Source organism: Cephus cinctus, unplaced genomic scaffold (assembly GCF_000341935.2).
Source record: "Cephus cinctus unplaced genomic scaffold, Ccin1 Ccin1_scaffold2910, whole genome shotgun sequence".
NCBI lineage: Eukaryota > Metazoa > Arthropoda > Insecta > Hymenoptera > Cephidae > Cephus > Cephus cinctus.
In genome coordinates this window covers 814-24,413 of record NW_014334414.1, presented here as the reverse complement: position 1 = coordinate 24,413, position 23,600 = coordinate 814, and the positions used below count along the sequence as shown (strand labels likewise).

Sequence of the window (23,600 nt, the reverse complement as noted above, 5' to 3'; positions counted from 1 at the left end):
ACCCGCAGCTTCTGGGAATACAGAGTTGCGCGACTCTTGCGTCAGGCGACGCGGGATATATTTTGTTTGCTCTTTATGCGTATCTGTATTCCGAACCATAGTTAAAGGGGAACTTTTTTTTTTTTTGCTTTTTCATAACGCGTGCAGCGGGGAATATTTTTCTTGGGAATTTTTTCGACGTTACTGTATCATGGATTTCAATTGTACGTTTTTTAGCTGAATATGTCTTCTCTGACCTTGTTCTTGGGACGTTCCGTGTTGCAGGGAACGCCGGGAAGCGGAAGTGCGAGAACTGGAAAAGCGGGAACGTGAACGAGAGGCGAAAATGGAACAGGAGAGGATAGACAAGCAGAAAGCTGCCGAGCAGGCGGTACACAAACATTTCGAGGAGTCCTTCAGGTTGGCACAGCAAAAGGTGAGTCTGGCTTACTGCCTGCTGTCTGTCTATAGCTATGCGTTTCATTAAGTTTCTATATTTCCAAAAGCATCGAGCTACGATTTATAGGAATTTCTTTTTTCGATATCGAATCATGCTCGATCTTTTCATTTTGTGCTTTAATTTGATTTCCAAAAAAATGTTGTTCGTGTAAACTTAAAATCGAAGGTGTGTGGTAGTAGGGCATGGCGGTGGTACAAGGGCGTAGGGATATATGGGAAAAAAGTCACAGATCACGAAACAAGGGACAAAAGGTTGAGCGAGTAATTGAAAAAGCGTAAAAGGTACCAACAGTGCCGAGTCCAAGAAGGGTCTCCCTTCCTCAGGGTTCTCAGGGCCGAGGAACGCCCAAACGGCTGGAACGAGGTGAGAGGGCTAGAAAGGGAGAGGCAATCAATGCATTCCAGCACCTGCCCTTTGTGTTGTTGTGGCCGCTTCTGGCTCTCCTCGGTCCTATCCCATCTGACCGCTTCAAAACCTGTCCCTTGTGCTATGTATTACCTGTCCTTTACTTTCCTTTTTCCCCTCGTATCTCTTTGTCCTTCTCACTCGTTCTCTCCCTATGCACGTACCACTGCGCCTAATGGCGCATAGCGTGTCTCTCCTGCCTCAGGGACTCTACCTGCCCAGGCGCAAGTGTCCCTTCAGTCTTTCGCCAACTACCGAACGAATCGGAGCTATCCTCAAACGTCTTTTTCTTAGATTTTTACAAATTTAACCTAATCGAAAAGAGTGACTTACGGAACACGACCTTGAGGCCCATCTCCACCTCGCCACGAGTAACGAACTTTCTTCGAGTTTCAAACGCGTACGTGACCTTGGACAATCCTCACATACTCCGAAAGTATTATACTAGAATTTTAAACGATACAGAGCGTGTCCAGTGTGTTTGTGCGCGTGTGTATTGAATAGCATTGCTGGTTCTTTTATGGATTCAAATAATGGAGGACACAAAACCGTTGAGGTTATTTAAGCGCATAGTAACCTGAAGTGAAGCTGATGAGCGTCGAAAACGTGAGTTATATTTATACGGCTATCATATATATATATATATATATATACGAGTATATATATATATTTTTTTTTTTATTGGATAGATCAATCATGCGACTGACATCTGTGTCAGTGTGATTATCGTACAGGAAGTCGTAAAGTCGCGATTAATGAGAATTGCCGTAGTGATTCACTGATCAGTATTTAATCGTTGACAAGCGTGACGTCTCAATCTGGATTATAGGTCCTTCGAGGTAATATATTTTGGGTTGAATCACGAGGGAGAGAGAGAGGTGTCGCGGAGTTTGCGAAACTCCGTCGACTCTGAACTTTGCTTAAATCCTCATTCCACACTTTTGACAGGGAATAGCCGCTTGACAAAGTATATAAACGAGTGACAGTTTCGCCTCGTTGAAATGTCCGTAACACCTCTGCCTGCTTGCCCGTCTGTTATTGAAAGCGTCTCAAGCCAGTTTAACGTGTCCCCCTCGTACCATTTGCAATGCAAACTCTCCGCGAGGCAGGTTATTAATTATGCGCTGCGCGTTGGCGTCACACAATGGACGGCGCTCGCCCGTGGGACAAGAACTTGCGGATCCATTCGCACCAGACTTCTTTTCGAAGTACTTTAAATAAGTTAAAAGTTTAAATTTACAACGCCCAGACTTTACTTTCGCGAGAATCCCTTGCTCCGTGTGTTTACCCGTGTGACTTTACGCCTGCAAAATTGTATTACGGCATCCGACTCGTGTCTGTACGCGTAACGACTCTCGTCTTGACTGTAGATAAACCTCAGGAAGCTTTAGGATGTCCACGTGTCTCCGAGATCCTTGAAAACTTTTCCACGAACGTCGTGTGCAGTGTATAACTTGGAAACGTGACACTTGGGAGCACCGATAGTGAGAATACTTTTACTGGCGCGCGCTCTAACGGGACATTTTGGTACCGTTACCTTTCTCGTATATACCACTCATACGTTTTAATCGTAATTCACCCACGTCAGCAGCTTCTTTATCCTTGTTACTTTACATTATTGCGTATCCTCGAAGTCCTTATTTTCATCCTGCTCCTCTTACTCTGAATTTTATCCCAAGCCAATGCAAATTCGTGGTAACCGTTCGTGCGGCTTAGCATAAATTAGCAGTGGGTCGGAGCTGGCGAGGTCGCGTAGACACAACAAGACGAGGGACGCCATTGAATTATTGAGCAACTCAGGCATTCCGTTAACTTTGTCGTCAAAGACTCGAGAATGTGTCATCGCGCTTCCCCCGTATCCTTTTCACTTAATTTTTATACGTTCTTCCACCTATATACGTTTCGTCGAAACTGTTTACGGCTACGCCAAGCCACGCATATCCTCGCTGACCAGCAGCGAGAAAGCGATCAGTCCGTTTCACTATTCACGGCGCATTTTCAAACTCGCTTCGCGCTATAACTCGACGCTTTACTTAGTCGGCCGCAGTTCGCTGTAGTTTCCGGGACTGCTAATCCCAAGCAAAGTTAATTACCGGCCCAACACGACGTGCCGAGATTATTTCCCCTCGGAAATGCTAGCCGGGCAAAGCTTGTCCGTAAACGTACAACTTCACGTATAACCGGTTACGTCTGGTACTATATTTTACATACGGAATAGGAATAACCAGTGTGATTTCCATCGCAGTGTATTTTCTAGTTCACAGCTCTTTGGTGTTACGCAGTGTTATTGTTCTAGTATAGTAATCTCGGGTGTTATCTAATGGGCCTCTGAAAATAATACTGTGCTGATAACCTCAGACGCAGTTGTCATTTGTTATTATGCTTCGTGTTATTCTACGAATACTGTTAGCATACGATGTTACTTACTACATTCTTGCTATATATATATATATATATATATATATATATATATATATATATACATGACTCCATACTGTAATAACAAACCCGTGAAGCTCAGGTTGGTAGTGTACCCGACATTAGTCTGATTAGTTTAACTTAGGGCCTGTTTCTAATCTGGTTAAGCTTTGCCAACGTAGGGCGCTGGGGTCAGACGTAAATTAGGTAACCCCCGTTATCTTCTCTAGGTCGACGTCCACGACGCTCTTTAGCCACACCGGAAGACGTAAGAGTCTTACTCGCGTCCATGAAGGTTTACAGTGCGTGACGTGAGCTGAACTGAGAATTACATGTTAATTGGATAAATGGTAGCTAACGCGTGATAGAAAAATTCGATTCTTCGCTCGCAGCCATTCTTAAACTGTCGCTACTGGTACAGTCCAGACGGAAAGTTTTCGCTTTTTCTATACCATGCGGAGGGTTGACGTCGCATCACGGTCACTTAACCTCAAATCCAGTTTTACCGTAAACTCGCTTCACTTCCCTTTCTGTATATCCTTCCGGTTATATCGTCATTTCGAAATTGCTTTGATCCCCAGTAATTGGACGTGCCGCTAGAGGGACGTCCACCTCTGTAACGATCTCCTTCTCGCTTTCTGAGAATCCGAACTCGAGAATCTCCCTACTGTCCCGTTCTGAACTCTCGGAGCGTCTGCCATCTTGCGGACAGTAAATCATTCGACAGGAACGTTCGCAAGGCGGTTCGTTCTTCTCTCGCTCTTAACCTTCTCGTTCTAAGGTCTCTCCGTTATATTATCCACTTCTAACCTATTTCTTCACATTTTATTTTTCTTATTCGGATCCCACTCTAGGTAGCTCGCTTTAAGGTCTCTTATTGATTTATTAATGACTATCGATTGCCTTCCGACCAAAATTATTTTGTCAGCTCGCCACGCTTTTTTTTTTCTTTTTCTTTTTCCCCTTACCACTCGAAAAACTTAACGCCAGCTTAGACTATTTCGACTGTGAATTTTGTCCCGTGGAAGGTCGCGCGCGCCTGCACTTCTTGCTGACTGCGAACGGGGTCCGGTATTGAATGTCCTCTTGAGCCGAGTCAGCATCCTCATCCTTTCTTTGTCTCTAGGGCGACCTTACCACATTGAAATGCCAAACCTGATAACGCCTTCGTACATTTTACTCAGCGTTTTATTCGTTATCGGCTGACACAAGTCGTATCGTGGAATTTCTACTGTGCGCGAGAGGTGTATACTGTTGTTTCTTCTTCTTCTATCCTAGATCCGATCAGGGAGTCAATAATCTAGCCTTCTCTCTCGCACCATTACAGGAAACACTCCGATTCTCATTACGCGATTGCGCGTTAGCTCGAGTGACTCTCGTTTTAAGTATGGATACACATTTTGATTCCTACTTCATGGAATTTCTGAGAACCCTTTGCCAGCCTGTCACGGGAAACTCGATTAGTATTTATCTTCGGAAACCAGATAAGACTTTTGCAATAATCGTGATTGTTTTCAAGGTCGTTGTACGGCGATTCTCAATGGGTGGGAAAGTTGCTCGTGGGGTCGGGAGGGGGGCGAAGGGGGCTGTCCTCGTTATATAAGACGTAGTTAAAAGTATTAAAAAAATAGAGATTGGGAAAATTCAAAATATTTCGCATGCTTCTCGCTGTTTGCTCGTGGCATTAATTCTCGCTCGAAGGAGCTGAGAAACCGATAAGATATCATTCGCGATACGACTTTTATTTGCCAGAGGGATGGCGATTCGGTATGAAATATATATATCCATCCTATACACTGTATACACGTATCCACGTATCGTGGCCTTGACTCGAAGGGGGCTGACTCGGCTCAACTCGGTTCCGAGTTATCGCTCTGAAATTAAATTACATCAGACGGGAACTCGTGCAATTCTCACTAATCGCCAAGCAGTTAGCAGTGATGTCCAATTAAAAAGTTACGTAAACCATTCAAGGCGGATTTTCCCATGCGGTAGTAGCCAGACCTTGATTTTCGATCTTTATCGACACATGTGGAATTATAGTTTCCTTATTCATCCGTAATTACTCCGAGACAAGTATTCGCCATAGTTTTCCTTTTTCCGTATAAATTGATATATCCTCGTGGCGATGACTTGGAAAAATTATTATCGAGTTCCCTTTCTTCTTTTTTTTCTACCGTATGCTTAAATGACTCTTACGCGAAACGCAGGACGCGGGGACTCTGTGGAATTCCTCACGACCCGAATTCCTCAAAGCTAACGGCCACAATGAAGAGGCGATCGCCGGTTGGATAGCACGAGAAAGCCAAACCGGTTTTTCATGAAGTCGTTGGAAAGCAGTGCCAATTAAAGCGCGCGTTCTCCTCTCGACGTAATCGGTACAAGCATTGTTTTCACGAGTATAATGAGACATCGTTGGTTTATTGTCCCACGCGAAGCGTCTTTGACGACCTGCGTGAAGTTGGCTGAGCAATTATTTTGTGCACCGATTAACGTGTCCGCCGAAAATATTTGACTGTACTGTACCCAGGGGCGTACGAAGTACGATCTCAAAACGGAAGGCGTCTTGACCTGTGACCTATGACGATTACGTGTAATGATCTGTGTAAATGATCTGTAGACCACGTGGCGCCGCGATAATCTTGACGATTAAACTATTTGCGTCTGATGTATCTCGATTGGTGTAGCGAAGACAAAAGGAAAAAAGTCGCATGCTCTGCTAATTGGGAGTACGATACCGTGAAGATTGGTATCGATCGAAGTATTCGCGACGATGACGTTATCTGAAGTAATCGGTCGAATGGCATCGGTACCATCTTAGATCAACGGTATAATCGTCTGGTATCTTTTTGGAATATCCAGAAACTCTCTTGTTTATACTATCTTGCCATCTGCCGTTTGCGCCCTCACTTCCTCCTTCGTGTCCCAGAGAGCCTTTCCTGGATTCCGATCGTCAATCGCTATCACGTGCCCCACCCTTTTCGGTATCGTAAACGACGAAACTCGCCGAGACTGGCAATTAATTCCCGTAGCGTTGGAGTTTGGAGGGTTAAAGGTCGATCGATAAGGGTTGCTACTCCCGGTCTCAGCGAATCGCCGTCACGCGTCGACGTCCCCTTGGAATTCCATGGGACGTGGCAGCCAGCTGAATGGAATTCGTTGGCGTGGTTGATGAGACTGCGGGGGGGTGGTTGGTCTCTCTCTGCGAGGGTGCTGTCGATTCGGGACGAGAGCTGGACGAAAGGAGAGGGAAGAAGGAATGAGTGAAACATGGGTCAGAGAGGGGGGAGTAAAAATAAACCGGTTAATACAGACCTGGGGTCGTTCCTACGCAAGGGATGGTTACAGTGGCTAGTCGGGCGCAGACAATGACGTAGCCACTATTCCTCTTTGTCTCCCCTGGGGGTGGTTGTCAAGCCTTCACCCCTGCATTAATCCCGTCCTCCCCTTACCCAAGTCCCAGTACGGTAAATAATGGATGCCCGAATGAAGTGGGGGTGCGCGTGTCTGGTAGATGAAGAAATCGAGAGGGTGGAGGGTGTGTCTGCACAGTACTTGTGGGATATACGGAATAACGGCAAAAGGGGTATATAGCTGAAGTCGGTAAGAGCCAAAGGGGTGACTGACCTATTAAGAATTACCAGCCTGACGCTTTACTCGGTTTCACAATGTCTACGGGCGGGTTCATCGTTATCAATTCATAATTCTTCTCGTGTCGGAGCACGCTTGAACCGCGTCCCCCTATCGTCTTTATAAGAGGCTGAGCAGTTTTATTCACCAGATGGCAGCAGCTACCGCTCTCGTTGAAAATTCCAAATTTCTCGTTACTCGCTTTGCCGTCTATATTGGCAACTGCCACAGTATCGCGCGAAGTCTTGAATCTCGGCTAGGATCGACATTCACGTTCTGCCAGGAGTAGTCGGTAGAGGTTAGGTCGTTCGCATTGAAGGAACTGCGATTCGGATGATCCCACGCTCGAATCGAAGGCGTGTCGAAGCATCGGAGCGTTGCACGAGAACGAGCGACGAGAGTCTCTTGGTAATTTCGTTAAGAGGGAAGAGGCGAAGTGCCGGATAATCGAGGACGAGAGAAGACGAGTCGGGAGCTGTCTTGTTTCTTTTGCACCCTCTTTTTGTGTCCTCCTTCGCTCGTCTTTATTGCCGTTCTCCGGCCTCTTGATTTCTCACTACTTCGTTTGTATCCGACCGCTCGTGTCCGTTTGTCGCGAAACAAGTCTCGTGGAGAAACGTCACTCACGCGTGACTCGAGTCGGGTGACGCGCGAACTTCGTCGTCGTTGTGCCACGTGTACGCGCACCGTGTGCCCCTGACGTTCACTCAACCGGTCGATTAGCACGGAGCCGATCCTGGGCCGCACTATAATTACACAGCGAGACCGTTTATTCCCGTTGGATTATCCACGTGATGTCGTAATGCATTGTGCTATCCAACCTTGACCTTGATTCGTCCGAAATTCTTATGAAATCCTTGACCGAAGCCGATCGCGTGTTTCGTAACCTCACCGGATTTTTATCTTTTAATATCGGCATCGAGGTGTCAAGGTCGATCGGACTCGCTTATACGAGCACGACGACGTCTTGCATCTCCTTCGACGTAATTTCCTTTTCCGGCCTTCCCTTTGCATTTCTCGACTATCTTGACCAAAGTGACGCAACTAGTCGAAAGTATAATGGCAGTATTGATTGAAGTAGGTGTCTTATGCTCCGCAGAGAAACATGCCGTCAGCCACGATGGTGTGGAACAGCTACATCCCTCTGCCGCCGCCAGGAAATCGGGGCCACGGAGGTCACTCTGGGATGACTGCGCATGCTGGTCATCATCATCCCGGACCCGGTGGCGCGGCGCATCCTGTGACGGTGGCGCAGCAGCAGCAGCAGCAACGCGAACGGGAGGAACGTGAAGCCAGGGAACGGGAACGGGACACTGCGGCCAGGGAACAACGGGAACGGGAACGGGAACATATTTCGGAAAGGCTCCACAGGCAGGCCGAGGCCAGGGACCACGTTGCGGCGCAGCAGAGAGCCGCGTACTACGCGGCCACTGCGCCACCTGCGGCTCAACAGGTACGGTCGCCGTTTCTTGATGGAAGTCCAGGGAGGATCATGGGAGAGACTGCGCTGCGGATGGGTTTTTCTTTTCTGTCTACGTATGAGCGAGACTCGTGTTGCATTCGCGGCTCTGCAGATCCTTATCATTCTCGGAAGGCGAGTCCTGGCTCTCGTGAATGATAGACGCTATTGCATGCGATAGACCTTACTCGATAAAGAGGTGGATTATCGCGATAGATTATCAACGCTCGGATAGCCATTGTTCTCGCTGCGTGGAAAACCAAGCTTGCCACGTCACGAGAGACAATTCCTTCGGTGGGATTAGTTGTATTGTACGGGCTTAGCCTTGTCAGTGGTACATGGAGATATACATAAGTAGTTGTGTATCATGAATGACTGTTTAAAAGATTTTTTTTAAAATTTATACCGCGCTGTAAGACGCATAGTTGTTGAAAAAGTTTTCGTAGTCATTTTATAATGACATTGCTTGTACATTTAATTTATTGATTTGGCGTGTTTCAGGTGTCCCGACCGTCGAGCGTACCTGGTAAAGTGGAATACCCACCACCGCCGGCACATTCGCGGACGTCAAAGTCATCCCTTCCGGTAGGAGGGCTTCACGAGAAGCCTCCGTCGGTCGTCGGTCCACCTCACAGTTCCCTTCCCAAGGCGGAGCCAAACGTCAGTTTGTTTAGTTACTCGAGTTACACGCCTCAACCCTCCTACATGCATGATATCAAGGTCAAGGGTGACCTCCAGCACAAGCCGCTGCCTGGCAAGAGTTTGGCCAGCATCGAAAGGGACCATCACGGTAGGGATCTTCTGCCAAATCCACCACCGCTCCTGTCTGATCACAAGAGCTCAGTGATCGTGAAGAATGAGGGCAGGGATCTGCCAAAGGCACCAGCGCCTCATTCATCGAGTCCAAAGATGATGCCCTACCTGAACGTCCAGTCGGTCGCACCCCACCACAAACCAGCAGCGTACGAGTACAGAAGTCCGACACAGAGTCCGCATCATCTTCATCACATGGACAGTCTGCAGGCTGCGAAGAGTATATCTCAAAGTCATCATCGAGGTGGTACCAGTCAGCTACCGAGTCCTCACGGACATCCCTCACATCCTCACAATCGGCAGTCGCCTCATGCTCAACATCCACACCAGCCGCCACATCCGTCGCCGCCAGAGTCACGATACCTCGGTAGACCAGAGCCTGGCTTACCCTATGCCACGCCCAAGACCTCCTATCCTTACCCACATCCTCCCACGGCGTCCCCTACTTCCCATTACACAGCACCGCCGCCAGCATCGAAACCAAAAGTCAGCAGTCCCGCACCGCCACATATTTACGGGAAGCCTAATTCCGGTATCATGACTGGTACGCCAATATGTCGAGCTTCGGAACCTGCCGTGCCGGCGCCTCTTCCTTTAACTTCAAAAGCGGGAAGTTCGCCTTACCAACAAGTGCCTCATCATCATGGGGCGCCACCACCACTCCTACCGCCTCCTGCTCACAGCAGTAGGCCCGTCTACGACTCGAGAAGCTACGTAGTTCCTCCGATATCAGCATCGAAATTACCACCGCCGTTGCACAGTTCACCGCCTACAGCTGCATCCGCACCACTTCCCTTATCCCGACCCGTAACGCACCCTGCGCATCATGCGAATCCGCATCCCAGCCAACAGTTACATCCTCAGCCAATGACAGCCTCTATTCAGACACAACCCTTGGATCTCGGCGTAGAGAGGTCTGGATCACCGAAGAGAAAAGCACCCACGCCTAGTGACAACGTGGGTCAGCCAGTGTCCTTGGAAGTCTGTAAAAAGAGGAGAACCGAGGAACCCCAACCGCTGTCACTCCAGTGTGTCGGTCCTCCTGTTTTATCGAGGGTGAGCGAACCGAGTCCTCTAATAGCCTCGGCAGCTACCTCCATCACCACGGTAGTGAACACGGCGCTCCTAGCACAGCCGAATAGTCAGGCACAGGAGCGTACGGTTATCTCCGTGAGCCCTGCGCCCAGGACAGCTAGCGGCGATGGTTCGGTAAGACCAGCGAGTACTGGCAGCGTCAGCTCACTCAATCCCACCGCCAGTGCTGCGCCAAGTCCTGCACCCATACCTAGCCCAGCACCTTCGGCCGCACCAAGTCCAGCCCCCAGTGCACCAGGTACCCCAGCCAAGGCGAATCCTAGTGCAGCGGATAGTGAAAAATCCAACAGTCCTGCCCCCAGACCCCCGAGCAGTACCAGTTACCCCGTTCACAAGCTGAAAAAGGCCTGGCTGCAGAGGCATTCTGGGGAGGACGGTACCGAGGACACTACCGGTGTCGTCGGCAGTGGTTCATGTGTTACTTTACCATTGAACATCGCCCAGGCACCCTCGCAACCATTAAACAAGGAACGCGAAACCACCTCCACAACGAGCCTACCTAGTGCAGTGAACTCTATACACAATATCGGCAGCATGGCTGTCAATAGTATAAACAAGAGTAAAGTGCCAGGAAAAGGTGGTAGGAAACCAGCCAATAAAGAGACTCTCAATGGACACGCGACAGACTCGAAGAGCCTTCAGGAAGACTCATCCAGCAGCGACCCGGAACGGAAGTCGCCGCCCAAAAGAAAACCACCCAAGGTATCTATCTACACAGATTGTCCGATGTAGCGGACAAAAATTACCGGGAGAAGCTTTGCAGTTTCTTCCCCATATCGTTGTCGTAGTCTCTGTGTTTTTTTACTGCCTCTTTCTTCTTACTGCATACTTATATTACTTTTTTTTTTTAATACTACTGTAATATACGGGTTTTCCCCGGACACTAAAGTCACGATTTTGCATCAGAATTGTTTTGCATAGTTGCACGCATGCACGAGAGGTGTGGAGTGTACGATGTTAATTAGATAGTACTTGGCACGCTAGTAAATTGTACGTGTTTGGCTTTAAATGCAAAAGACAAGTTTCCGTCTGTCGTTCATCATGAATGCATAATGCATTCCACGAGACGTCGGAAAAAAAATTATATTTCTTTCTTCTCTTCTCTTTCAATTACATCCGTTCAACGGTTCTCGAGCATTTCATTGAGAGACGTCACTCGGAAATATTTATATTACGTCGCGCTATTTATAACACGACTATAGTAGATCTATAAAGAGATCCCTTTGTCGCGCTTGTACACGACACGTTGGCATTTCGACACATTACTTTCGCAAGGATATCGTTGACGTTGAGGAAAATAACTCCTTTGTTTTCTGTAGTGTCGGTAACGTAGATTGCGATATGTCCACATCATACATGAGCCGGGTACACATGAGAACATAAATACAAACATATTGATATCTACTTGACTATATATGAGTTTCGAGCCAGTGATATTTAATCCTGATTACTTTTATCCAATTCCCAACGAGAATTAAACTGACACTTTCGGTATCTCTTAGAGTTTGAAATGCGCGCGTTTTCTACGGGCGCCATTATTGTCGCGCATGCACAGTAGTTCGGCTCTGAAATCAAGTACATGTTTCTCGAGCGTCGTTTGTGGTTCTCTGATCGAGTTACAGTGCTGTGTGGAGCCGTATTCCTTTGACAGTGAACATTAAGACCTGTACAGAATGATTCAATTCGACACGGTAAAGTATCCGGTGTATTCTAGTCCTCAGGGATTCTCTTATATATTCCCGTAGTCGGGGTTACCTAACCTCTTTAACTGCGAACAGGTGTTAAGCGTAGTAGAGTCTTCGCTTAGGTGTGGCACTTGCGCAGTAGATGTATACATACCTTAATATTTAGTGTATAGTACGTATGTTTAGAAAATAATAATAAAAAGTAGTGGCCTTAGTGGGTAGCTGCGACACGAGCATGAACTTCCTGACTACTTAATAATCTATGCCCTGTGGTAGGTAAAACGAAAGAAGGGACCTCCACGGAGGCAGCAGGCAGCCGCGGAGGATCAGCGGAGGCGGAAGGATGATAAGCAAAGGGGAGGGGTCGGAGCCGGAAGTGAATCTAGTAACGAGAGCGAAGCTGGTTCTGCCAGCGACACCAGCGAACAACTTGGTTCCATCCAGCCTACTTCTCGAGTACGACACAGCACCGCCAATTCCAACAACTCCTCGGGAAACGGTTAGTTGACGTAGCTTCTTGTAAATGGACTTCCCGTTAGGTGAACTAACTATTCACTTGCAGGGTAAGTGATCCGCGTTCCTGCATTTTACGTTACGACAAATAGCGTGATATTTCGCAATTACCCGGATTTCTGCTTTGTTAGACAGTTGCACAAATGATGAATTTAAATATACTTGATAAATCATGATATCTTTCTATGAGCTTTTTAACACTGATCTTATGTCAATGATTAAGATTTATATACTGTTGTTCTAAGAGAGGGTGCTATATAGGTGTTTTGTTATTAACTGATGCAGGTAACAGTAACAAAGAGCCTAGAAAAAGAGGGAGAAAACCAAAGTCGTCGAAAAACAGTGAAGTTGGAGGTGAAGATCAACAACCAAGACAAAAAAAGGAAAGAAGGGATGAGAGTACCAGTGGCGGTGGTAGTGGACCAGGAGGTGGAGGGAGAGGCGATCCAATTCCTAAACCACCGATATCGCAGCTGAAAAAAACTGGAGAAAGTTGGCTTCAAGACGGTCCCTGCTTTGAGGTTGCACCCAAGTTGGCCAAGTGTCGTGAATGTCGCTGGACACCCCATCAGCGCTCGAAAAACCTCCCACAGAACATCTTCTGCAGGTTTTATGCATTCCGTAGACTCCGTTACACGAAAAACGGAATGGTGGCGATTGCGGGATTCAGCGATCCGCACACAGATGCCTCCGAGGTGAGTTTATCAAACTTTACCCGAACCAAGTTAAACATTTATATTTCTGGCGTAATACATATCGTATGAACCTTTGGAAGCGTTTCATTGTATAAGGGTCAAATGAAATAGCACAGTAATGTGACGTTGCAGGAAGACCTGCGTCTCTGGCTGCCAGGAAAGGATTGTCAGGATGCGATAGGGAAGGATGAAAAATCAGATAAAAGTGAAAAAGAAAAGTCTGGCCGCGGTGATAGGGAAGATCTGGATTTGGAAATGGCACATAGACTGCTCCGTCAAGTTGGGGATCAGTTCTGCGATCTACTTCATCAAGAAAAGGAAGCTCATCAAGAACATATAGTCGAAGGTAACATTATAAGCTTTCGCTTCTTATTAATAGTCTCTGACACATCGACGCAATTAACAAACAACTAATTTGCGACCTTCGGATATTTAATCGCTTAATCTGTCTTGCCTTTCACTGTGGCACAATCTAATACATTTATCAAGTATAAGCACGCCGTTATCTGATAGTACATTGAACCGTTCCATTGGTCATTTCGACAGGTTTCTAATTCTGGTCACTCATTTAGATACAAATATGTTCTGCATGATGGATGATATCCAAACACATATCTATACCTCACACTAGATGTCAATTCTCTCTACTGCCGTGTGTTATAAAAATAAACCTTTGCCCCTGTCACCTTATGAATCCGTTCTTTCTCGTGGTGGGACCATTTCACTTGAAAATAAACTGCATCGCCTTTTTCTATCTTTCTGGCACACTTGCGCTTGCATGTTCTAACGCTTTTGCACATGCATTTGTAACATGTTCCTGACAGCGAGTTCCGGGATTGTAGACAGTACCGTGGCGTGGAAGCGAGTGGTCCAAGGAGTTCGTGAGATGTGCGACGTCTGCGAAACTACCCTCTTCAACTATCACTGGGCATGTGGCAAGTGTGGATTCGTCGTGTGCATAGATTGCTACAAGGTGAGAATGAATTCCATTAGAAAAAAAAAAAATATCATTGATCCCATACTCCAATGGAGAGCCTGCTGATTAATTAATGGGATAAAAATTTAATGGCGATTATGCTGTGCCAAATAGCGAAACTACATGATGTAACCAAATTGATTGATGATCTGTGATAGTATCAAAATTAACGAGCTTTTTAACACTGATGTATTTAATTTTGGAATAACTTTACGACAGTAGTCAAGAGTACGAAATAATTAATTATAATTACTATGTTATTCAGGGTCGCAAGAATGGCACGATAAAGATCTGGGGCGAAAGTGGAAAGGACAGGGATGACTTCTCCTGGTTGCTATGCACGAATAGACAAGCACACGAACCCGAAAGGCTGATGCTCACACAAATAATCGCCGGAGACAGTCTTCTGCGACTTGGACAACGTCTTCACGAGTGTCGTTCGGAATGGGGCATTCCCCAGCACTGTGCATGTTCATTGGCCTCTTCGGGGTCGCCTAATGACATTCTCAAAAATATGATAAAGGGTGATTCAATGGCAGGTCTCAACGGAAATATCAAGCAGGAAGTTAAGGACGAGAAGAAGGATAATGAGACCAATGGCTCCACAGAAAATAAAGCTAATGGCGAGGATAAGAATTCACCGCTTAATTGGTTAGCAGACGTTGCCCTTCAGAATCAGGATAAAAACGATACTGGCTCCAGTTCAGATTCCGACGAAGATCGTGATGGAAATTACTCTACGTTACGTGAATTACTCATAAGGCCGTCACATAAACCTAACGGCAGCGGTTCGCGGTCGAACTCTCCAACGAATAATTCCGGAAACTCAAACTCCACCACCGGAAATGCAACGCAGAACAACGTTGCCAAAACTGGGAAGAAATCGAAAATGGACACCCTTGACGAAGTTATCTCCAGTGTGATCGAGCACAGTGTGAAAAAGGAGAGGGAGAGTGGACTGGACGGTGATGAGAAACCGCGAGAACTTAAGCATTTTGTACGACGTTATAAGTGGACGCAGAGAGGTCGTGAACCTTTGCCAATCCGGATCATGACCCTCACCGAGAGTACGGGTCTTTATCCTGACGTTCCTCATTCCTGGCTGTGTGACGGGAAACTCCTAAGGCTTAACGATCCGAACAATCCAAATAACTATAGGATATTTCAAGATCAGTGGAAACGTGGACAACCGGTCATTGTATCTGACGTCTCTAAAGCCCTGGATATAGATCTGTGGCATCCTGACTCTTTCGCCCGGGACTTTGGCGATGAAAAGAACGATCTTGTCAATTGTATGACGGGTAATCTCGTGCCCAATCAACCGATGCGCAAGTTCTGGGAAGGATTCGAACACTTCTCGAAAAGGCTCAAGGATGAAAGAGGAAATCCGATGCTCCTCAAGCTAAAGGATTGGCCTCCTGGTGAAGACTTCGCTGAATTACTACCTTCGAGGTTTGCTGATCTGATGAAGGTTCTTCCGTTATCGGAGTACACACATCGGAATGGCAGACTTAACCTTGCTAGCCGATTACCTGACTGTTTTGTTAAACCAGATTTAGGACCTAAAATGTACAACGCCTATGGTTCGGCACTACATCCTAATAAAGGTACCACCAATCTTCATCTGGACATTTCCGACGCCGTAAACGTTATGGTGTACGTCGGCATTCCCAAGGACGGCGACAACGATGAACATGTCAAAGGTATGATTGTCAGTGCATTGAAAAAAAAACTTCATGACAGTCACATTGAATAATTAGTTACAAATTCTGCATTTTAGATTTATGTAGCAATTATAAAAATTTATATATTTGTTTTACAGAGGCGCTAAGAGCGATTGACGAAGCAGGCTGTGATATTTTAACACGTCGACGAGTTCGTGAACGTGGTGAGGCACCAGGTGCCTTATGGCACATCTATGCTGCCCGAGATGCAGATAAGATTCGAGATCTCCTGAACGCTGTGGCACTGGAACGTGGTGCACGACTTGAGCCACATCACGATCCTATTCACGATCAGAGCTGTTACCTCGACGGGCCACTCCGGGAACGTCTCTACAGGGAATACGGTGTCGAAGGGTGAGTATCAATATAAATGTCGCAACCAGACGATCTTTAAATCCTGGACACATTTATTGAGTAAAATTCTTCCTTTTCTCTTTATAGGTATGCCATAGTGCAATGCCTAGGGGATGCTGTTTTCGTGCCGGCCGGTGCACCGCATCAGGTCCGCAATCTTCACAACTGCATTAAGGTCGCAGAAGACTTTGTGTCCCCGGAGAACGTCTCGCACTGTTTTCATCTAACCCAAGAGTTCCGTGCATTGTCCGACACGCACACCAACCACGAGGACAAGCTCCAAATTAAGAATATTATTTACCACGCGGTGAAGGATTCACTAACCGTTCTGGCCAACGTTAAGGATGAGACCCTCTCTAAGCTCAAGACCAACAACGAGGTCAAAGTTAAGGAAGCGACGTAGCGCTAGGCCCCACGTCGTGATCGCAAGATCCATTGATATAATTGTTCCGACTAAACCTTGCTCCCAGCAAGTGATAGTCTTTATCCCAGTGTTGAAGCACATTCAAGCCAGCTCCTGGTACTCCGGAAAGGGTTCCAGATAGTTCCAGGCACCACGTGCAACAGAATGAAGCGGAGGAGAGAAGAATACGCCGGAAGAGACGCTTCGTAGACGACGCCGACGGGCCGGAAGTTTGTTGTGATATTCGACGAGTAGCTTCAGAGATAGTTTTTTTGATTTTCAAATTGGCTGAGCCAATGAGAGTTATTCGTTGTGTCTTATCGTTTGAGGTGTTTCCAATACTATACTTTTTCTTTTTCTCTCATTCTCTCTATCTCTCTCTCTCTCTCTCTTTCTCTCTTGATAATATTTTCTATCTTCCCCGTCCTTTGTTTTTTTTCTTTTTTTTTTCTGGGAAAGAGGAAAATAAAAAAATGTTATCGGATAATGAAATCCGCGAGATTTTCGTTTAAAACCTTTGGACGCGTTAGGTTCTCCAATAAACTCGCGCGTCCATTACCATTGTGATACCAGAGGGACTTTGGATCATACATTGTTTGTAATTAATTATATCGTGCCTGTATCCAATACACACTGTCTATACTATGTGAATGTAGATAATTGATACTATGTAACAAATTCCTATTAGCGATTGCGAAGAGGATTGTCTAAGGGGGTGAAGAATAATTTGTGCAATTAGACGTCGTCATCGTCTGTAAGCTGGATCAGTGCTGTGTTGAATGATCCCGCCTCGTGTGCTCTCATGGTTCGGTGTTCTCGGTGTTGTTATTCGGATTCAGCCAAGGAAGAATGTACAGTTACACGCGCGACAAACAATATACACATCAGTGTTGTGAGGCGCTTGGAAGATAAAGTAAAAAATGGAACACGGTGCGCAGGCGATTCTCACAGTTCTCTTTTAAGCGCTGTGAACAGTTCTAAATACACTGCCTTTTAGCTCGCAAAATTCCACGCGTGGAGTAAAGAAGCGACGCAATGCAAACTCAATAAAAAAAAATGAAAAAAAAAAAAAACATTGAGTTTGCAACAATGTTGAATTTGAACTTCTCGTTATGAACAAAAGAAGTACCGTCCGTAATAAAGCCGAGCGCTGCTCGTAAATTAGTACGAGATCTGTTTTTTTTTTGTTTTAGCAGTTATTTTCATAAAATTGGATGCTATCGAGCAAATCCAAGAATACTTCTACGCTTCAAAGATCTTTCGCGTGACCATTTAAAACAAACGGCTTTTTCTCGATGTTGCATTATAGAAGAGTGTATGGGGGCGGACAGTAAAATTATTGTGAAAGAATGGAAAGTTTTGTTTTTGTCGAATCGCATGCGAACCGTCCGGTGGATGGTGTAGCTAACAGAGATTAAAGAAAGAATAATGAGGTGGTATTGATGGAGACGAATGAAGAACACAATAATCTAACTTTATAGTAGCAATAACGATAACTACGATAACATTATTTAACGAAAGCTACAAGGTGTATGTAGCAATTTTCAAAGTGCCAATGTTGAACGGTGTTTCGGACATGATTAAGATGATCATGAAGCTGATTATATTGCTGAGGACGATAAATTGCCGTGAGTCGTACGAGTAGTTAGAGAGAGAGAAAAAATCGATAAAAAAATTAATAACGAAAAGTTTATGAGCGTGACAGGCCGAGTTCCTATATTTGTGAACGGCATTTCCGCAAATGGAAAATAACGAAAATTGATGAACGTAGTGGCACTACAAGATTTTCTAAAATTTCAATTTGCAAATCTTTTCTTTTTCGTTCCTTCGAAGCCGCGGTTTATAATTTTTTTTTTTTTTTCCGGAAATCTTCATACAATTAGGAACTCCGTCTTGCCGTTTGCATCGAGCCGAGTTGGAGCAGCTTTGGCAAATTTTTATTCAGCCTGTTCAAGTTCGACGACACGATTTTGCATCACGACGCGTGTATCTGTCATATATTCATTGCTCGTCACCATCCTCGTTTGTGAAATTCACAGGGCGTGTTGCGTGGAGTCAAGCGAGGAGTAACAAACGCAGAAAGAAAACCCGAACATAAATTCAAGACGAAGAAGGAATGACAGAACGAGTTAAACAAAAAATACTGGAATCCTGAAATTTGCAATTTCTTTGATCTCAATATTTGTCTAGCATACAACGACTTGATTAAATAATATTTAAACGAGTAAATTTTAACGTAACTTAGTGTTAATAACTACGTTAATATTATCGAAGTTATAAGCAACAACAAAAAATACCCCTATTACCTACGAAAAAAAGAAAAGAAAAAAAACGGGCGGTGTATAAAGTTCTAGTTGCGTACCTTGTGTATTACTACTTGCTGCTGGCGAAAAAAAAAAAAAAGAAAACCCTATTCGTTCTCCTTGCTAAATGTATATATACATATATTTACATGCATATATGTATACATATACATATACATATATAAATATGAAAATCGTAGGTTTAAGGGATGCCACTTGATCCAACTCCCCTCATACACACAGGCGTGCACGCGGATACAAAGGAGAAATACACTTCACACGCGTAGATAGATAGTCTATTATTTTATTAATATTATTATCATTATTATTATATAATAATAATTATCATCATTACAATTAATGATTACGAAGAATATGATATTTAAATGTTGCTGAATGTGTCGACTAGGACGTGTAAGAGAGAGGGAGAGAATGTGGATGTGCGTGTAAATCCGCATATACGTCGAGCGAATGGGGTGACATGTGGAGTCGAGGATTAAATGTAAAAAAAAAAAGAAGGAAATGTGTAACGAGGGTAGGAATGCGTGGTGAGTGATTGGGAAGAATGTGAAGAGAGCGCGAGGGCCGTGTATTGGGGGCGGAGTGGAATGGATGAGACAATGTACAGCCCTTAGAGATCCTTAAGAAGCCACCCCCAGTGTCCCTTACCAACCCACCACCGGCCGCCCCCAGTCATAGGATTTATGAACCGCGGGCCGGCGGGTTTGAGTATAATTTTTTGTACTGTGTAAATGTAAGAACATACGTTTGAATAAGAAAAATGTTTATATTATGAAAATACCTGAATTTTTCTTTAACTATATGCCCACTTCTCATAGTCGATATTCTTATCGGTCTTGGTCTACCTTTGATAGGAGGGCCTACATCGAAAAAAATGAAACCTTATCAGACTGTTGGCGTTTGGTAGTAATATTTGTTTTTGGAGGAATAGTAACACGTGTACTGTTCTTGGTGCTGGATGGCACTGAAGTAGTGATACCTGTGGATACTACCAGTGGATGTTCCTGAGTGTCTATGTTTGTTATTAATTTGTTCTTAAGGTTGATACTTTTTTATATTTTTCAATTGTGATCTGGATGATTTTCATTTCCATAGGTTTATATGTATTTTTTAAATTATATTGTAAAATTGCCGTTATTAACTATGCTCGCAATTGGGGCGAGTGGAAGTGTCATCTTATCCTTTCTCTGATGAATTTATCTCCTTGGGCAAGTACTAGGCTTATGATTACGATTAACTTTATTTTAGTTGTGTGCTAACCACGTAGAATTGTGATCGCTGGAGCCGTTGAGGAGATATTGGGTAAAGTCCACGTGTATTTGTGTCCGAAACGAAATGTATGCCATTTCAACACCCTCCACAACTTGTATACGGGTTTCTGCATAACTTTCGTGCCCATTGTGCTTGTTATCAGACACAAAATCCAATAAAGGTTTGTCCTCTTTACTGGTATCTCCTCGATGATGAAATTTTCAATTTTACCTTGAGCTACATTAGAAGCTTCGAAAATGCTACTTAACTGCATTGTTTGGAATTAACCAAAAATGCTATGCTCGGAGAAGCACACTTTTATTAATATCAAACCATTGTGCCACTTTGTGCTGTTAATCTCCTTTCTCCTGATTCTGGTAAAATTCCACCAAGCAGTGTATACCAAATGTTGCGCTCAACGTCTTGATGAATCGATAAATGGCTTAATGAGATTGCTGAATTTCTTAAACTTTTTCAATGACTATTGCCACCATTATGATTTACGTATCTTAAACTTAATAAAATGTTTCATTACTATAACTGAGTGCCTTCCATAAACGAATCTTACCTGATAATAAAATTTTGTCATAGAGTCCGCCCAATGGTTGCATGTTGCGCAATGTGTGTTGAACTTCACTTTGGGAAAGTGTTTCTGTACAAATTTTACTATTTACGATTTTCCTTGACATTTTACTCGCATGATAAGAGATCCGGAGTCCTCTTATTCAATACTCTTCGACCCTCATGTGTCCTGCGAAGTTGTATAGGATGTGTCCCATATTGTATAGCTAATAATAGATTTGGTAATGGAGTTCTTCGTACGATCTACGTAAAAGGGATCCATTGCCGTGATCCCAGTTGTATCAAAGAGTTATGGATTTATCAGTTTCTTGTCCCCGGTAGAATCACAGACTTCTATATACCACTAGACCGCTAGCTCGCTTGCTGGCCGTGTGGCAAAGTGGAGGGGAGAGTGGACGCCATTCTTTGTTTGGCATTGCGTATACCAGGTGGCGAAAGTAAATAGCAGACGCCGAGCACTCGTTCCGTGATTTTTATGTTTCCACGTTTTCAGAGCAGACGTATTTGTGTACGTAAAATCGGAATGATAGGTAAAATAATTTTATAAATATGAAGAAACAAATCAGATAAGCCGATGTCAAACAAGTGGAGGCACAGGTCTTAAATATTACGAAGGCTATATCACTTACAGTGTGTCAAATAGCTAAGTGGACAAGATGTTGACTTAGTAAACGTAAGGTTCGGGGTTCAAATGGCGGTATTTTTTATCCGATATAAGGTACAATTTCTAAAATAGCAGTAAAAAGTCTCTCTTTCCTTTTTAAATATTAAAAGAGGAGAGTATTGCTGGCTATAATCACTAACTATACGCGCCAATGCCAATGTGACGCATTAGCCCCACTGAATAGTGTCGGGTGTCACACCGATACACTAACCCACTCACAAATTTGTCCTACTAAAGATGGCGGCCAGCCCCCACCACTTCAAAAAATGTTCCTCGCTTCATTCAACGGCAGGATACTGGAAGCTAGCGGTCTAGTAGTATATAGAAGTCTGTAGTGTGGACCCACGAGACAGGTAAGTACACAGATAAGTAGGGAGATGCTCAACGCTACTGTTTTAGGCGATACCAAAATCATGACGCTAAATCGTAGCGGCGAGTGTGGAAGTAGCATTCTTTTTTATCATCTCCGTGGACAATCTGAATCCCGACGTAGCCGAGCTAAACGTCAACACGAACGTACAGCTTGGCGGACAGAGGTTCTCCGCTACTCACCGCTGGTCCCAAAGGAACATTTACAACTTCCTGTCTGCCGCCACCAAACATTTTTACTTAATTTTCTAATCTCCTATTCCTTCCTATGTCTCCATCACTCTCCTCCTAGTATATCCTTAAAAACGAAGTTTTTAAAATGTCTTTTGGAAAAAGAAAAGTCCAAAGTGGTAGCGCATGTAATATACCACACGTGTATTATATTGTAGTGATATATTTTAATATATTTCTAATGGCATTGATATTACTAATCTTTCGCGGACTATATATGTAAATCTGTACATCGTATACTGTATCATTATTGCATTTGTTGAATAAATTATCTTTAAACACTTATACACGTTGATATTCTTTTGCCCTATGCGAATATCCCAGAGTACGAATGAGTTCTGTCTCTCTCTTACTCTCCTCCGTCCTAACAGCATCCTTCTCCTTCTCCTCCAACCTTATGCTTCTACACCTCTTTTCCGCTACGCTGCATTTTCTCTGCCATTACTTTCATTCCATCTGCAAGTTGCAAAAAGGAAAGGGTTTTTTGAAAGTGCCCTATCGCAGTTTGATCTGCATCAGCCTGATATAGCTGAATTCCGAATTTCTTTCGGAATTATTTTATCGGAGAAAGTTCACTCGTTCTCTCAGAGATGGCGCCACATATCATGCCCAGGAGGTGCTGCCCTCTTAGCGGCGAAAATTCGAACTAATGCGGATTCTTTAATAAGATTTACTCATTGAATTTCGACAATGGGATTTCTAAATCGAGTTCGGAATTATTTTATCGGAGAAAGTTCACTCGTTCTCTCAGAGATGGCGCCACATATCATGCCCAGGAGGTGCTGCCCTCTTATCGGCGAAAATTCGAACTAATGCGAATTCTTTAATAAGATTTACTCATTGAAATTTCGACAATCGGATTTTTAAATCGAGTTCGGAATTATTTTATCAGAGAAAGTTCACTCGTTCTCTCTGAGATGGCGCCACATATCATGCCCAGGAGGTGCTGCCCTCTTAGCGGCGAAAATTCGAACTAATGCGGATTCTTTAATAAGATTTACTCATTGAAATTTCGACGATAGGATTTTTAAATTGAATTCGGAATTATTTTATCGGAGAAAGTTCACTCGTTCTCTCAGAGATGGCGCCACATATCATGCCCAGGAGGTGCTGCCCTCTTAGCGGCGAAAATTCGAACTAATGCGGATTCTTTAATAAGATTTACTCATTGAAATTTCGACGATAGGATTTTTAAATTGAATTCGGAATTATTTTATCGGAGAAAGTTCACTCGTTCTCTCAGAGATGGCGCCACATATCATGCCCAGGAGGTGCTGCCCTCTTAGCGGCGAAAATTCGAACTAATGCGGATTCTTTAATAAGATTTACTCATTGAATTTCGACAATGGGATTTCTAAATCGAGTTCGGAATTATTTTATCGGAGAAAGTTCACTCGTTCTCTCAGAGATGGCGCCACATATCATGCCCAGGAGGTGCTGCCCTCTTATCGGCGAAAATTCGAACTAATGCGAAATTCTTAATATTAATAAGTTCCGAAAAGTAAAAGAATTTTTTGAAAGTGGTCCTATCGCAATCTAACCTGTACCAGCCTCTTCTATGGACCATTCT

At 44.4% G+C, this 23,600-nt stretch overlaps 1 protein-coding gene across 5 annotated transcripts in view; it reads left to right on the top strand.

The window, feature by feature from the left end:
- LOC107274361 (lysine-specific demethylase 3A) overlaps positions 1 to 19,711 on the top strand; it is a 63,283-nt gene extending 43,572 nt beyond the window's left edge. For 2 of the 5 annotated variants that reach the window (XM_015753412.2, XM_015753414.2), the window contains 10 exons: positions 265 to 415; positions 7,974 to 8,345; positions 8,853 to 10,961; positions 12,221 to 12,443; positions 12,743 to 13,152; positions 13,285 to 13,498; positions 13,977 to 14,125; positions 14,394 to 15,831; positions 15,951 to 16,206; positions 16,294 to 19,711. In XM_015753412.2, the coding sequence (XP_015608898.1) occupies positions 265 to 415; positions 7,974 to 8,345; positions 8,853 to 10,961; positions 12,221 to 12,443; positions 12,743 to 13,152; positions 13,285 to 13,498; positions 13,977 to 14,125; positions 14,394 to 15,831; positions 15,951 to 16,206; positions 16,294 to 16,609 (5,638 nt within the window). In that variant the 3' untranslated portion in view covers positions 16,610 to 19,711. Of the gene's footprint in view, positions 1 to 264; positions 416 to 1,100; positions 1,451 to 7,973; positions 8,346 to 8,852; positions 10,962 to 12,220; positions 12,444 to 12,742; positions 13,153 to 13,284; positions 13,499 to 13,976; positions 14,126 to 14,393; positions 15,832 to 15,950; positions 16,207 to 16,293 lie in introns of those variants that run through there. The other 3 variants (XM_015753413.2, XM_015753415.2, XM_025091604.1) reach the window with 3 other exon arrangements.
- Positions 19,712 to 23,600: the final 3,889 nt, after the last annotated feature.